At 40.1% G+C, this 15,460-nt stretch overlaps 1 protein-coding gene across 7 annotated transcripts in view; it reads right to left on the reverse strand.

Annotated features, from left to right (window-relative positions):
• The window catches only part of ppargc1a (peroxisome proliferator-activated receptor gamma, coactivator 1 alpha), a 46,158-nt gene that overhangs the window by 16,001 nt on the left and 14,697 nt on the right, over positions 1 to 15,460 (reverse strand). For 2 of the 7 annotated variants that reach the window (XR_013795821.1, XM_079596424.1), the window contains exons 3-7: positions 5,316 to 5,510; positions 4,132 to 4,290; positions 2,290 to 3,472; positions 1,424 to 1,469; positions 1,177 to 1,250 (exon numbers count right to left, since the gene is read on the reverse strand). Coding sequence is in view for 6 of the 7 variants with exons in the window: in XM_079596424.1 (XP_079452550.1) it covers positions 1,177 to 1,250; positions 1,424 to 1,469; positions 2,290 to 3,472; positions 4,132 to 4,290; positions 5,316 to 5,510 (1,657 nt within the window). In the remaining variant the exon portion in view is untranslated. The remainder of the gene's footprint in view (positions 1 to 1,176; positions 1,251 to 1,423; positions 1,470 to 2,289; positions 3,473 to 4,131; positions 4,291 to 5,315; positions 5,511 to 15,460) is intronic. The other 5 variants (XM_079596426.1, XM_079596428.1, XM_079596425.1 and 2 more) reach the window with 5 other exon arrangements.

Here is a 15,460-nt window from a genome sequence, read left to right on the forward strand (position 1 = left end):
ACCCATTAGCTTTGCATAAGAGACTGTAAAGGTGACCTCACATGACTCTTTAATCTTAAAGCTAACACACACATCTTCAATACATGGAAACACTAATAGCTTGCAGAAAATTCCTCAAAATGTGTTGTTTCTATAAACATTTATGACAATCCACGTTTGAGTAAATACACCAAACATAGAGTTACATTGTACCCTCCGGCTAGGTCAAATCTGTACACTAAAGGCCATTACCTTGTAGTAAGTGAATACCAAATTGCCCATTCACCATGACACATTTTGAGAGGGAAAGGGCAGCCATTTTGTTTTTATTGACCTGGAATGATTAATCTCTGCATGGGGGATACAGAAATAATTACCTGCATGATTTATGCTGAGAGAAAGAAAGTGAGAAAGGGGAGAACTGCTGAAGAGTTGTGTTTCAGCCCCAGCTGACATAAACTTCGTCTGGGTATAATTACTTTTGGTCAACACCAACGCGTTTTAAAATAAATATATGAAAAGACACACACGGACACACACACACACACACACACACACACACACACACACACACACACACACACACACATATATATATATATATCCTTTCAATTACATACAAAATGCTTTGGCTCAATTTCACAAATGGGCCTTTTCATAAATAGCAGAATTAACAGAGGAAATTTCCTTAATGTCCCTAATCAAATTGCCAGACTCTCTAAAAAAAAGATGCTGATAATATCGGCAAACCCAAATTGCATGGCAAAACCAATTAAAACAATAATAATGCCACAACAATTTATCTCTGATGTATTGAAGCAGTGAGCTGCCCAGTCAAAAAGCATTAGAGTCTAAATGAGAAAGAGAGAATACTAACTGTTGAAAAGGGAAGAGTGAAACTTTCCAATAAATCACACAAAGAATAGAAAAAGTAATCAATGGAGGACTGTGTAAAATTCCGACCATGTTCCATCAGTTCACCTTGAACCCTTTGCTTTGATTAAACTATCAAAGTAGGCTTGTTGGAGAATTTGCCCTTTGCCAAATAAGTTTTATCCTTACAAGTGAATGTAAAAAAAACTGTAAGATATTTCAGATTAACAATCAGACAAATGGAGGAAAGAGGGAGATTTTTGTCTTTGGTACAATTTTCATTTTCTTTTCTTGGTTATGAGCAAAGACCTTGTGTTTGTTTACCTGGGGTTCCACAGATCTCCACACTCAATGTGCGTTCAATGGTTTTGTTCTCAAACGGAGATCCCTTGTGGTCACTGCAACACAAAGGGGAAAACAAATATGAGAACATGAATGGAGTGCTGAAAGTGTTTGTGTGAGCTTACAAATGGAAATGAAATTAACAAAATGCCTCATCTTTTTTTTCTTCTTTTTTTTTGATCAGATTGTGTCTGCTCTACAAAAGTTGTGTAAAAACTCTCTCACTTACTTTGGAGACTCTGGGGTCAAAGGAAGTGGCAAGATGGTTGGTTTGGCTGCAGAACACAAAGGAGCATGGGTAATTAATTTACTAGTTCACACTGTGCCCACGATATTTCAGGTCCACATCTACAACTAAATATATTAGACTCAATCAGTGACAGCAAATATGTTGCAAATCCAACCCTGCACTGAAAGGCTACATGACTCTCCAGCCAGAAATTTGGAGAAAAACCAATACTTGGATTAACTTGACCCCATAGTTTTTGTATTTATCTGACTGCATACTTTGTGAGGCAGGATGGAGTGATGGCATGTGTTCAGTTTCTCAGCCCATCATACAAGGTCCACCACATTCCAACAGTCAGAATGAGTAGAAAACGTAAAACAGACTATGACATGAAAAAGAATGGCACAAATGTTTCATACTGCAAAAATTATGTCTAAAAAGAGGATATTTTGCATGCAATTGAAACCAAAGCAGAAGAAGAAAGAAGAGTCAAGGAAGCGTGTGCAGTTGCCTGAGGCTGCGACCGTCTCCAACTGCAGCTAGGGAGTATCTCTCAGTTAGACAGCTATATTACGACAGCCTGACAAAGAAGCTTTTCAGCACAGATCTGAGTTTGAAATTGTGCACGTGATGGTTTAAAGTGTTACAGGCGTACCTCGTCTTTCATTTAAAATTAATCTACAGACAGGTTTGTGCCAATTCAGAGGTTTATCCTTTGGAGTAAAATGTGTGGCTGTCTGCTTTTGTTTTTGCGCCCAAGTAAATGTTAGGTTTGTGTTAGTGCTGGGGTTAGTGTGTGGTCAAACTGGGAAGCAGTTAAAGGAGGAGAGGCAAAGGAGAGAGGGCAGGGATGCAGCAATGATTACCTAACATTGGTGGGGCTTGGTCATCAAGGTGCCTGCAGAGTGCCTGTTTTTGTGAGTCGGAGGGCGTGTGCTCTGGAACTAAAGAGTCTGGGAACAATGGGCTTGGCAGGCCCTGTGAGAATGACATGGGGCTGCCTATGACATATTCAAAAACATCCTCCCCGGCTTGGCCTACCAGATCATGCAAGCGGTCTCCTGTCACCTGTTCTGGCATGCTTAACCAGCTCTCTAGGTCTAGTTTAAACCCTGTTGAACACTTAAGATCACTCTGGTCGGCCACACTAAATGTTTGTTTGTGTAAGCTAGGTGTCTTTCTAGGGTGATCACGGCTAGCTTGTTCTAAGTGTCCGTGGCTCTTTTGGACTCTAGGAGCCAAGTCAGGTAGGTCTCGCCTATTACTCTGGGGGACACTGGGCAACTGCAGGTGAGCCCGGTAACGGGCCGCCCTGGGCCTGGAGGTGAGCATCTGACTGAGCATGGGGTGCTCTAGCTCTTGCCTCCTTTTCCTAATGGTCACCGTGATGTGCCTATTAGCACGGCCAGCCTCAGCCAAGCCGCCTGCCTCAAGGCAATGACCACAGCTGCCTGCATGACCCGTCTCTCTAGGCGGGAGAGAGTAAGAGTGCATGTACCTAATAAAGCGGGCAGCGGCCAGGCTGCCTGGGTCAACAGCTGGCTGCAGGCCTGGCAGCCTCCCCTCTTCGCCGGAGCAAGCATGGCCACAGCCGCCTCCACGGGACAGCACAACGGGGGCGGATTGCTCCCCTTGAGTACACCGCCGCCACTTCCCCGCCCCCTCACCAGCCACACTACACGTGCTGGCTGCCTGGCTCTCACCTCGCTGGGCCTGCAATGCCAGCTGCTGCTGTTGCTGCTGCTGCTGCTGTGATGATGGGGAGGCAGAGGACGTCTTCTTTTTTGAGGCGGTGGAAGAGGAGCAGGACGACAGAGACGAGAAAGAGGAGGTGGACGAAGACGATGGAGAGGAAGAAGATGAGCAGGAAGAGGTGCAAGCCCCTCCCCTGTCCTTGCCACAACCTGTCCAGGTGCTCTTGGCTTCCCTGGCTTTGGTCTGGAAGGCCTCGTCACTGGAGGTGAGGTACTTGAGCAGCTCAGTGCAAGGGCGTCTCATGGACCGGTTGGGACAGGCCCCGCGTGGTTTGCTGTTCCAGGGGTTTTCTGTCTAAAGAACAGGAATCAGAGAAACAGAGAGAGAGAGAGAGAGAGGGGGCAGAATGAGTATGGCATGAAACAGGGGACACTGGTAACATGGGTAGATTAGAACATGGGGGTTAGCGCAGAGGTGGTTTAGTCTCCCAAAAGGCAACGCGAGTGTGCTTTGCCCATCATCTTAATTACGAGGTCTTGGGACGGCTCCAGGAAGATCTGCATGCAGGCAGCAGGAGGAGACAGCAGTGTCCTCTGGGACACTGCCATGTGCAGAGCTCCAGAAACAGAGTCAAAGTCATTATGGAAAATTAACTCCTCAAAGAGAGTTGTGCATGTGTGTGAGCGTGTTTGTGTGAAGGGGAGAGAATTATGCATGATGTTCACCTCAAATAACTACTCGTTTTTCTTCTAATTTGTGGTAATAAATCATTGTTTTTTGTGACAATGAGACCAACAATGCTAATTCTATCAAGACATCTACACATTTTCTTTTTTCATGGAAATGAGATGGTGCCATTCAGAAGTACTGATCGTCATTAAGGGTAACAGACTTTTAGATGAGACAGCCACTACACCTCCGTCACAGACACAAATTAATCAAGCTTTAGACTATTTGTATAATTTATCAGAAAGCAAAAAAATTACATGAAACTAGCAGATGAGCTCACACACCAGGCCTTTGATGCAAGAAGTGCAGCGAGCAGCTACCTTGGCAACAGCAGGTGTTGGTCTGATCCGTTGGTTGCTGGCTGCATGGTTCTGTGCCTTGCCACCTGGGTATTGATTATAGCTGAGCTGGGAGTTAGCAGGCGCCAGGAGGAGCTTCTTCAGCTACAAACAGAGCAGAGAAACAGATCATAAGGATTAAAGCTATGAATTTATTACAAAATGCAAAGAACTCAAAACAATATTTATATTACATTTACATCACATTTATGCATTTGGCAGATACTTTTATCCAAAGTGACTTAGATTGCATCCAATGTATACAGTTTATTGGTTCATGCATTTTCTTAGAATCAAACCTACAGTATGACCGTGGCATTTTTACCATGCACCATGCTCTGCTGTTTGTAAATATTGTTACTTGCAAGCAATTTACATGTATATATTTCAAAAATATGTAAGCATCCTGTAAGTTGACAAACTAATTTATTTGATGACAGCAGTATCATGTGCATATAATGAGGAAGAAAAAAATAATAATGCAATATATGACTGTATATGTGTGATGCAAACTTAAACTTTAAGGATTTAATTGTGTAGGATATGAGTCTGATCAAACTAATATTGTGGCAGTTTTTCAGGCAGACCTGGTGCAATGCTTTTTCTGTGATACTCATCAGATTCTGATGTGATGAGGATTAATCTGCTAACATACAACAAAACAAATGCTATGTGGATTTCAACTTTTGCTGTCTGCTGCTGGTTTATTAGAGAAAATACAGATTAAAATAGTCTACTTGATTAAATTTAATTCTTTCAGCATATTTTTCACTGCTTCAGCTTGACAGTGTTGTGCATGTTTCTTTTTGCAGTAATGAACAATGCAATTAACACCTCAGGAACACTGATCTACTTTGATCTGCTTTTTCAACAGTGCTATGATTATGTTCTGTGCAGACATCAATAGGGAGGCTGCCAGAGCTGTTGTCTGGCGAGTCTGTACCCATTTTTGGTGATAGGCCTGCAGCATCTCCTTATCTGGTGCTAGTGAAGACCAGACAGAGGGAGTCAGGAAAAGTGAAACACTTTGGGACAGAGAAAGACCGATGGAAGGAAACAGAATGAGAGGGCCATGCTTCATGGCAAAATAGGATTGGGCAGACGGGAAGCACGGGAGGAGCGTCTCTTACCAGGGAAGGCTCCTCTGGCTCTGGGGTGCGTGGCGAGCCATCGGGGGTGGAAGGACAGCTCTGATCACTGGCATTGGTCACGTCCCCATCTGCCAGGGCCTCGAACGAAGGCAAACCGTCTTCGTCCACTGGGATACTGTCCAGGGTTTCTGTGAGCACTGCCAGCAAGTTGGCCTCATTTTCCTCATCTATCTTCTTAAGGGGGCGAAAAGAAAAGGGGAAAGAGAAAGAACAGTGAAAAAAAGGGACATTTTAGTCTGAAGAAGTGCATTTTGTTTTCAGACTGAGTGGAGCAGTGCTCTATAATCGCTAATAGAGGATAGAGACATTTTTTTTTTTTTTACTACAAAATCTCTTTCAACTACAAATTGCCTAAGCCACATGAGTCAGCACTGTCAGTCATACATTAAACATGCAGCTTACTGGACCAAAATAATATCTCCCCTAAGAAACCCATTAACTGAGCTGACACACAGCAACTACCCAGGGAAGTAGCGAGAAAGAGGTAAGAAACAAAAAGAGGGAAGTTAAGTTCCTCCAATCCCTAACTCAGACGTCTCAAATGGCTCATCAACAAAATTCAAGCTGGCAATCCATAGATAAGGAGCCTTATTGTGAACTGAAATAGATGCAATATTTTTTGAGCATATGAAGTGTGATTACAGAATCAAATGCTAAACACTGCTTCCAGTCTTTGATGTTCCCGTCTCTGTCTCTTCTGCAGATGGTAACACAGAAGGGGTAGTATCTGTAGAGCAGTGGCTGTGGAAAAGTCACAGGCACTGGAAGTTCCAGCAACAAAACCCACGGGACTTAGCAATTGCAAAAGATAAACACCAAAATTGCTGGGGGACGTGGCGTATGCAGGCCAACAAGAACAAATCCTTTTATGCACACCACAGGATTAGCATCGCTTGCTGATAGCGTTCGGGCACAATCGTGGTGGCTGCAGGGGGACTGTCCTCTTTAGATAGAAGTGTTGCATTGCATAGCCTCCAGTCCCATGTGCAACGATCACCCCGTTTGATCCCTTTTCTATTAATAGTTTCCCACGATTACACACCAGCATCTCCCCATGCTCACGGGAGCAGCTTTTGAGACATCAAAACAAGGCCATTTTACTTATCTCACTCCATTTAAGAGATTTCAGCGCTGATAGTGCTAACGTTTGATTAGTGCACTGACAGGAAGGAAAATACTAAGCCCGGCTTCACTGAATTCATAATGCCCTCCTTAGGACATGTTTCCTAATTCTGCATTGGATTAGATAACAGCACATATTTCCGAGATGTAACAAAACATTCACAGGGACACCTGAGTTCTGACGTAAAGAAGCTAGAAGGAAATTCACAGCCTGTGACTTAGCCCGCTGCCATTTAATGGTTGGCTAATAATGTCCTTTCTTTGAGCTATGCTTTTGCTGTCTCCAGCAATTTGTCTTCTGCAACTTCATAAAACCCAGGCAGACAATAAAACAGAGGGCAATAACAATAAGTATTTCCTTCCAGCTAATTGTAATCCTGGTTATCCAGGATGACTTCCCATAGATGCTCATCATTTGATTTACAGAGAAAAGTCATTTATTCATTTGAGGATCTTCTTTTCGGAAACAGTTTTCTCAATAGCAGCATGCACGCAAATAAGGACTGGTGGTTAGTAAAAAAAAAAAAACTACTTGTTAAGTGTGAACTCTAGCTCAGACTTTATCTAGAATGACAGAGGGTGCTCCAGGGTTTATACAGCAATCAAACGTTCTGCCAAAACCTGCACTCCTCTATCAACATTGGTTATCTCGTATTCTATGAAAGAGGCTCAATAACCTTTGTCCTCCATTCAGACTCATAATTCAAAGTGCAACCAACATTTGCAAAGTACATCCAGCCCAGTGCCAGAGTGGTCAGATTTGCCTGGCAACCTCTGGGGCCGTGTCCACAGCCATCGATTGCCTCTGGCAGCTCCAAAGAGAAATGGCCTTTAGTAAGAAGGGAAGAAAAATAGAAAGGACCTTTCCCATTCCGCTTAATGGACCCAACCGAATTAAACAGATCTTAACAATCGTGGGCTAATTGTGGGATCACAATATATTAACCTGCTCTAATTCTAAAGGGTGCCATTCATGGCTGTTTTACCACAAATGCTTCAATTAGCCATAAAACACACTGGCAAGCGCTCGGTAGTCACACTCCATCTAGCTCCCCTCCTTTCCCTTAGTACTTCAGAGGCATGCCAGCATTCACCATTCATTCATTATCAGGTGCGCTCTTTTGTTATCAGACAGGCTGTCTTTGAAATTGTCCTTGCTTTAACTCTTTTATTGAGTTCCACCTACGCCATTGTATTCCTGAGATATAACTTATGCCACTGATAACAGGTAGCATGGTCCTTTTCTTTTACCCCATAATTAACTTCACTGCAAACTGAAAAATAATCCATCCAATATCATTCAGGGATCTGAGCGAATACCCCACAGGTGACGAAGGAATTTGAAAAAAAGATAGTAAAATATGAGGTTCGTATTTCCTGTGTGTCTGGGGCCTAGCATCTCCGCTGCGACAGAGAAGGAACACTCTGCAGGTAATAAAACCTGGAAAGTCAATTACTCAGGGTGAGTTTTACAACCAAAGCCTTGCACAATCACAAGGAAGACATTAAAAGAGCTAGAATATGTGGAAAAAGCTTAAAGTGAAGATTGGTGGATTTTTCTTTCTCTTTTTATTCTCTCTAAAACCAAAACAGTTTTTTAAAAATAAATTACATCCCTGAATATTGTTTTGCTTGTTTCATTATTTGTCTATAATTTGACTACTTCTTGCTGTGACACAAACAAGGCTTGTATGCCATTCAGAACTGGATTATTGAATATTGGCTCAGAATTTGAATAGAGGTGGTAGTAAGCAGGATGGAGAATCGTAGAATTGGAAATAAGAAAATCGTATAACTGTACATTTTATGTAACTGTAACATTACATGTAACTGTACATCTTAAATAAATAAAAAAAGCACAAGTTCGTAAAGACACACTTCAAAAGCTGGTTGAAGAAAGCCTCATCTGAAAGTTGTGAAAAAAGATAAAAAAACACTTGGAAAGTGAGAATGATTAGTTTACCTCTGATTCCACAGCTAATAAATCCAATTAACATGCTGCATTATGTGAGCTTGGCCCGGTCATAGGATCGTGGGTAGGAAGAGAGAGAGAGAAACATGGTACCAAGCACTGAATATGACACAAATTTATTTAATGGTTAGCAAATAGAGACATACCTATTATATGTCACACGTCCTATTGACATTATCAAAAAACATTCCAACGTAAGCCTCCCTCAATAAGCCTAACCAGATTGTGTCACAGTATACGTAAATGGCACAGCAGTCATATGTCATACTCAAAAATAGGATTCTGCCAGTGGAATCACTAGAACTATTTCAAACCTCATTTCCCCCGCAAATGATCCTGCAAGCTGGGCACCGAGGCATGCCTGCTCCAGAGGCAATGATCACAGAGAGACGGAGTATGGCAAAGATTAACTTTTCATAACCCTCACCAACATTACCACCCCCCTGACACTGTCTGAACACCACGACCAGAAGCTTGAACAGGTACCAATCAAACTCATCAGCAACAAGAACCTTTCTTATTTTAACATGTAAACAATCATAATAATGCATACTAGTGAAGAGTAAGAACTAAGAAGGAAATTAAAATATAATATTGCCAATTTATATGTGGTTGCAAGTGCCCATGACCTGATTATCGGAACCGCAAACAAACAGTTTCTACTGAGAGATAATTGCTCTTACAAATAGAAAGAGAAAAGTGAAAGAGATGAAAGGGACTAGGACAGACTGACAATTGAAATGGATGCACTAAACATGAAGAGAGAAAGGGGAGTTTGCATGCTGTTTCTTAGCTGTGGTGCAACAGATGGTCCACAGCTCCGTTTCTAATGCAATTAGAATAAACGTAGTTTTCGGTGCTCAGACATATTGATGCACTACTTATTTTAGAAACTTGTCCAATAATGCTGACACTAGGGTGCTCGGATTCCTAAAGAGCTGGAGTCTAAATATGTTAATGCAGTGAAGAAAAGAAAAAGAAAACACACATCTTGAAACGTGCACGTGAACAGAACTTCGCTTAAGTCAGAGGTGGCAAATCTGCAGAGGTAGGCAATCTTTCGTGAGAATAAACATATACAGGATGGTGATCATGCTATGATGTGCTAGACAGCCAAAGAAAATGCAAGGAAGGAGGAACGGTATGAAAGGAAAGAGAGTCCTGTTTCATTCCAATGCAGCAGGGCAGAGATGCAAACGTGGACTTATAAAGCTGATATTTAAGCATGTAAAGTCACCCTCTTCTTGTTAAAAGTGCTTTGTTACCCTCCGAATCCTCCTCTGACCTTTCGGCTGTTGGCAGGCTTATGAGCATCAAACCGCAGGGCGGCCCGTCATTTGTCACCATGATATCAGCAGCAGGGCACATCATCACCGGGACTGCACCAAGCACGCGACAACAAAGGAGAAATACGAGACTATAGTTCTCTTTCTATAATAAAGCATACGGGTTAACTGCACAAGGGTCAATTGCCTGAATACGTCTGTAGGAAAGCAGAGAGAAACGCTTAGATTGCATGCCTGCATGCGTGCGTGTTCTATCACAAACACATGCTCTCATTCGAGTATCCATGAGGAACGAGTGGGGTTACAGACTCCAATATCAAAAAAAATGTATGGTAATTGAAACCACCAAATGTGTGTGGAAATGCAGTCAATTTGATTCGGCTGCAAAAGGTCATGCTATTCAATTTACACTCAATGCTGAGTACAGTAGCCAGCAAAACACCTGAAAGCAAATGATCTTATCAGAACCCACTGCGCTGCTCTCACCCATACTGGATAAAAGCTATTTGCTGATTACTAAATAAATGCATTATCTTTTACCTTGACTTCCATCTCCTGTAGGTGAGGGAAGATCTACCAGACCTTGACTTTTGTGAGACGATTATTCCCATTGCACTTTAAACATGTTTTTGTTTTTGTTTTTCCCTTTTCTCTCTGTTTGTGTGTACACTGCAGTCCAAAAGTTTGGGATCGGTAAGATTTTTTAATGTTTTTGAAAGAAGTCTCTTATGCTCACAGAGGCTGCATTTATTTAATATAAAAAAACACAATAAAAACAGTGATATTGTGAAATATTATTACAATTTGTTTTCTGTTTGAATATATTTCAAAATGTCATTTTATTTCTGTGTTGGCAAAGCTGAATTTTCAGCATCATTACTCCAGTCGTCAGTGTCGCATGATCCTTCATAAATCATTCTAACACGCTGATTTTCTGCTTAAGAAACATTTCTGATTATTATCAGAAGAAAATAGCTGTGAACATTTTTTCAGGATTCTTTGAGGAATAGAAAGTTCAAAAGAACAGCATTTACCTTAAACAGAAAGCTTTTGTAACATTACACACTATTGTTCAAAAGCTTGGGGTCAGTGAATACTTTTATTCAGCAAGGACGCATTCAATTGATCAAAAGTAACAGTAAAGACAGTTATAATGTTATGACAATTTATAAATTATACAGAACTGCATTGATAATAGGAAAAAAGTTATTGAGCACGCAGGGCTGTGACGGTGGTAATGGACCAATTACCAGCGGTGGCGCAGTATTTGGGAGGTGTTGTGAAATATATATACACACACACCTCAATTAAATACATTTTAAAATAAAAATGTATAAACGAGGCTCAGACATCCATTTCGTAACATACAAGCGTGTTTATCTGAGCACTTCCGTCAATCTAACAACACACTAAAGCCTGCAAAGCATTGAAATAAATATCAGTAAATAAAGGCAACTTAAATATTATAATAAAGTCAAATATTTACAAAACATTAGTTTTATATTTCCACACAAAGACGCGTGATATTTGCCTTTAGCCCAATTTAAACTTCTGCGTCGAACTCACGCTGTTGCTATGTCGTAGGCTGTGTGTAGCACACGGCGTACCCCGACGTGCACCTCTCCAACAATCTAACAACGGGCCAATTCTACGCAGAAGTAAGCGCTGTGATTGGTCCTTCTTTAAAAAAAAATACTTCTTTAAAAATCTTACTGATCCCAAATTTTTAAATGACATTGTATAATGCAAATTTTGGACAATATCAGCATAAATCCATGAATCCAAATCATCACTTTGCAACCCAAATAATTTAAACAAACAAACAAACACACATAAATTGAACGAACAAACAAATGAATCAACAAATTAATGAACGAATAAATCCAGTACTTAGAAAAATACTAGAACAATTTATGATCTCTATTCTGGAAAATGTTTGAAACTTTGTATTGCTAGCATTCCTTGTGTTATTGCTTCCTTAAAGATATGTCTATATTGCCATTATTATGTAATCATCTGCTGGTCTTCAAGTATAAACAAATGACTTCAAAATGCATCTACGCCAAGAGATGATAAGGACTTATGCTCATATTGCTTAGAGCATTTCTAAACTTTTGGAGGCACTATGTCTATATGCATGCATGTCAACATTTAAAAGGTATGGCTTGGCCTGGGCCACAAATTAAAACACCAACCAAAATGAAATATACTTTTGTGTGCATTTGTGCACATACAAATTATAATATGTGTGTACAGCACTGAATTACATCTTTTAACCATCAAAAAGTGACAAGGATGCATCACTCACAGCTGCTCATAATATATGTTCACACTTTATATCACTGATGAATATCATGGGAACACAAGTATGAACTACAGATGGATGGGGGAATGAGACTGGGAAAAAAAACTGGTGATTTTTCAAACTGGTCTCATGGCAACTGTTAGGAATATATGTTACAGTGGTTCATTTTACCTTGCAAACAGAGCTATTAAAAAGTGGCAATGCAAGTCTACAATGCACCCAATCAGCTCAGTCCTCATTGCAGAAATTTAGCATTTGTTTGTTAATTTACCCACTCCATGAAATTGTGCAGTGTGACGCCACTAAGCTATGTCCAAAACACTCTGTACCCTGCAGTGCATAAGCCCTAAAAGAACCAGCATTCCTGGAATTCAGAGATTCAAACTCCCCCTCCCTGCGATGCTGAAGTATTAAATAATCCAGGAAACGCCTGTACCGGGACTCACTTTCTCTCCTGGCCTCGAGTTGAGCCAGACGCCTGAGGCTTATTGGCTTAGCATTTCCGGCCAGGTTAGAAAGAGACGGGCCCTGAAAGGCTCTTAGAAGAGATTACCGTCCCAGACTAAAAATAGCCCACAATGGCTATCCCGCACTTACGACTGGTGACACGTTACAAAATGTGAATATTACTGCACAGGGCGACTGCGCGCATGTGCGCGTGTGTGTGTGTGTGTGTGTGTGTGTGTGTGTGTGTGTATTCACTACTCCCCATAGTGTATGATTGCAGAAAGAATATGTTTGTGTTGAACATGTATGGAGCAACACATTTTTGTGTGAAAATAAATCATATAAAGTGGTTTATTTTGTTTAAAAATCATATAAATATATGAGGTGGTGTGGGAGGTCTTTTACAAAAGGCACACAGTACAAATACTTTAGCCAAAAAAAGTTAGTCTCTCTAGCCATGTTAATGTTAATAAGTTAATACTTGTCAAAACAATCACTTTAACAAAGTTTTTACTATTTTCTCTTTATTTTGAAAATTACAAATTCATTTTTGTTCAATAAATAAACTGTCATTAAAATGTTAATACAAAAATATATATATATATATATATATAAAAAAAAGTAGATTCTGAAAGCATTGAAGGAGATCCCATAATAATTTAACATAGATTTACAGTAGTAACAATAAATTGTATTTTATTACATGATATGATTAATATCATTTTTTAAAATATGATGGGTTCATTATAAATATGGTGATTATCTCTAAGGTGGACACCAAACTTAATATATGGTTTTTAATATCTGAATCTAACCACGTCACGTCAACAAATGGAAAAGTCAGCCAGCTATTTCTTATCATGTTAATTACCGTGTCTCGTTAATCATGTTAATTATTGTGTCAACAGCAGGGGAGCTTTTTACCCCAAATACCACACTTTACATATGCTTCTGTTATTGAAAATCCGGTTGCTTTAATTACCTTGAACAAAACTGGAAGTCATTAAGAAGACCATTCAGCCAAATGTCTACATGCATCTTGAAAAGCGGACGTTTTTAATAGTGCTATGTCAAGTTTTTATGCCAACTAGTGGTTTAGAGGAAAATAAAATCAAGGGCACCTTTTTACCCCGAGGCGCCTTTAGCCCCGTTGTACCCTACTGGTTGTACTGTCGATGTAGGATATTTATCAGGACCGGGATGAATTTTGGCACCAGATCAGTGCAACTTCCACCAAGCTGTCTGAGCCAGACTCGTATAAAAGGAGTTAAGAGGCTGAACAGTGAACACCATGTCCAAGGAAAACCCCATGTATAACTTGTCCCCAGATATGGAAAAATGGTCTCATGTGTGACACCACCTGTGGTGCTTCAGTTCTGGGTAGCAGCCATCAGATGACACTCAACTGGCAGAACATAGTGTGTCCCAGAGCAAAGCAAGCAAAAACCTTGTAACCGCCATTTGAGCGGTGCAAACATGCTGTACACACAAACAAACACCGGAGATATGTGTTAAATATCAAAGCTTAAGGTAATTCATATCGGTGGCTTGAAGGAATTAGATCAAATGTATAATTAGATCTGTCAACAACATGAAGATGAGGGTCAGAAATATTGTATTTATCTAGCACGGTAATACTTGGATTCAGCATATGCCATTCATATACCAGGGTATTTACATGGTGCTCCAAAGTACTTCAAAGAACATGTTCGGTTCACTCAGAGGCAGTCTGAAACGAATGCGACAATGTTGCATTTGTAGAGTAATCCCTCCTCATATGCTCCAGAAAATACCTCCTACTCACCTGTCAATCAAGCATTGCGCTAAAACAAGGATCAGTTCATACTCGACTAAAATAACTGAGCAATTCTGTGTCAAGATAAATTTAGAGAAAAAGAGTGTGCGAGAGTGTGAGTGTTTTCTGTGTGTTTTTGCACTTTATCAACATCCAGCAATACGCGGATGCAGTAAGTGATGTTTGCAGTTATTAATTCAAAACTCTCCCTCCTCAATCAAATCCTGTGATCACAAAGTAATTTTAATCCAGCAAAAAAAAAAAAAAAAAAAAAAAAAAAAAAAATATATATATATATATATATATATATATATATATATATATATATATATATATATATATATATATATATATACGGTATAGTTAAGCTTTTGAAAGGCATTGGATTTCAAACACCAACTGTTTTGACTTCAGTGAATGACTAATGTCAGTTTGTGCTGGGTTCACCTGAAATGTCAACAGCACCAACTATGTAATTTATACTAATATTCAGTGACGCACCAAAATTATTTTTTCAGAAACCGAAATTAATGTTTGAATTTAGCAAACAACCCACAATTATTCAATAATCAATTAAGCTAATTTATTTAATGAAATTGTTTTCTTCAATTTGACTCATGAACTATGGACATTGAATGTAAATGTAAAATTGACATAATGATTGACAGATTATTGTGTGCACGATACAGACGTTGACACAGTCAAACACGGCAGAAAACTCGTCAAATTAAACGTCACCATTTCAGTCAATGGTTTCAGTTGAATCACATTAACAAAATGTCCTGAAAGTTTATGTTTTATATATATATATCAAATTCACAATACATGCCAATAACAGGCACAACATTTTTAAAAATATATATTTACTCTTTCTTTTTCACACACAGACTTCCATTTATCTTGGCAACAAATTCCCCCCATGCTCTCTCCCTCACATGAGTGTGGGGTGTTAAATTGGCTCTGGGATGAGCATCAGGTGGCTAAGAATGAAGATCAGCTGAGGCTACAGGCCCCTGAAGAAAGGTCCCACATGCAACCACCACTTTAGAGAGCAAGAGATAGGAAAGCAAGCATAAAAGAATAAAAGATGAGTGCATGGACAGAGAAGGATGGCGGAAGCATGGAAATGAATACAGGACAGGAAACCAGAGCCTGGGAAAGAAGCAGAATGCAAGAGTACGCAAGAAAAGCCAAGCA

Source organism: Phoxinus phoxinus (genome assembly GCF_949152265.1).
Source record: "Phoxinus phoxinus genome assembly, chromosome: 2".
NCBI classification, from domain to species: domain Eukaryota; kingdom Metazoa; phylum Chordata; class Actinopteri; order Cypriniformes; family Leuciscidae; genus Phoxinus; species Phoxinus phoxinus.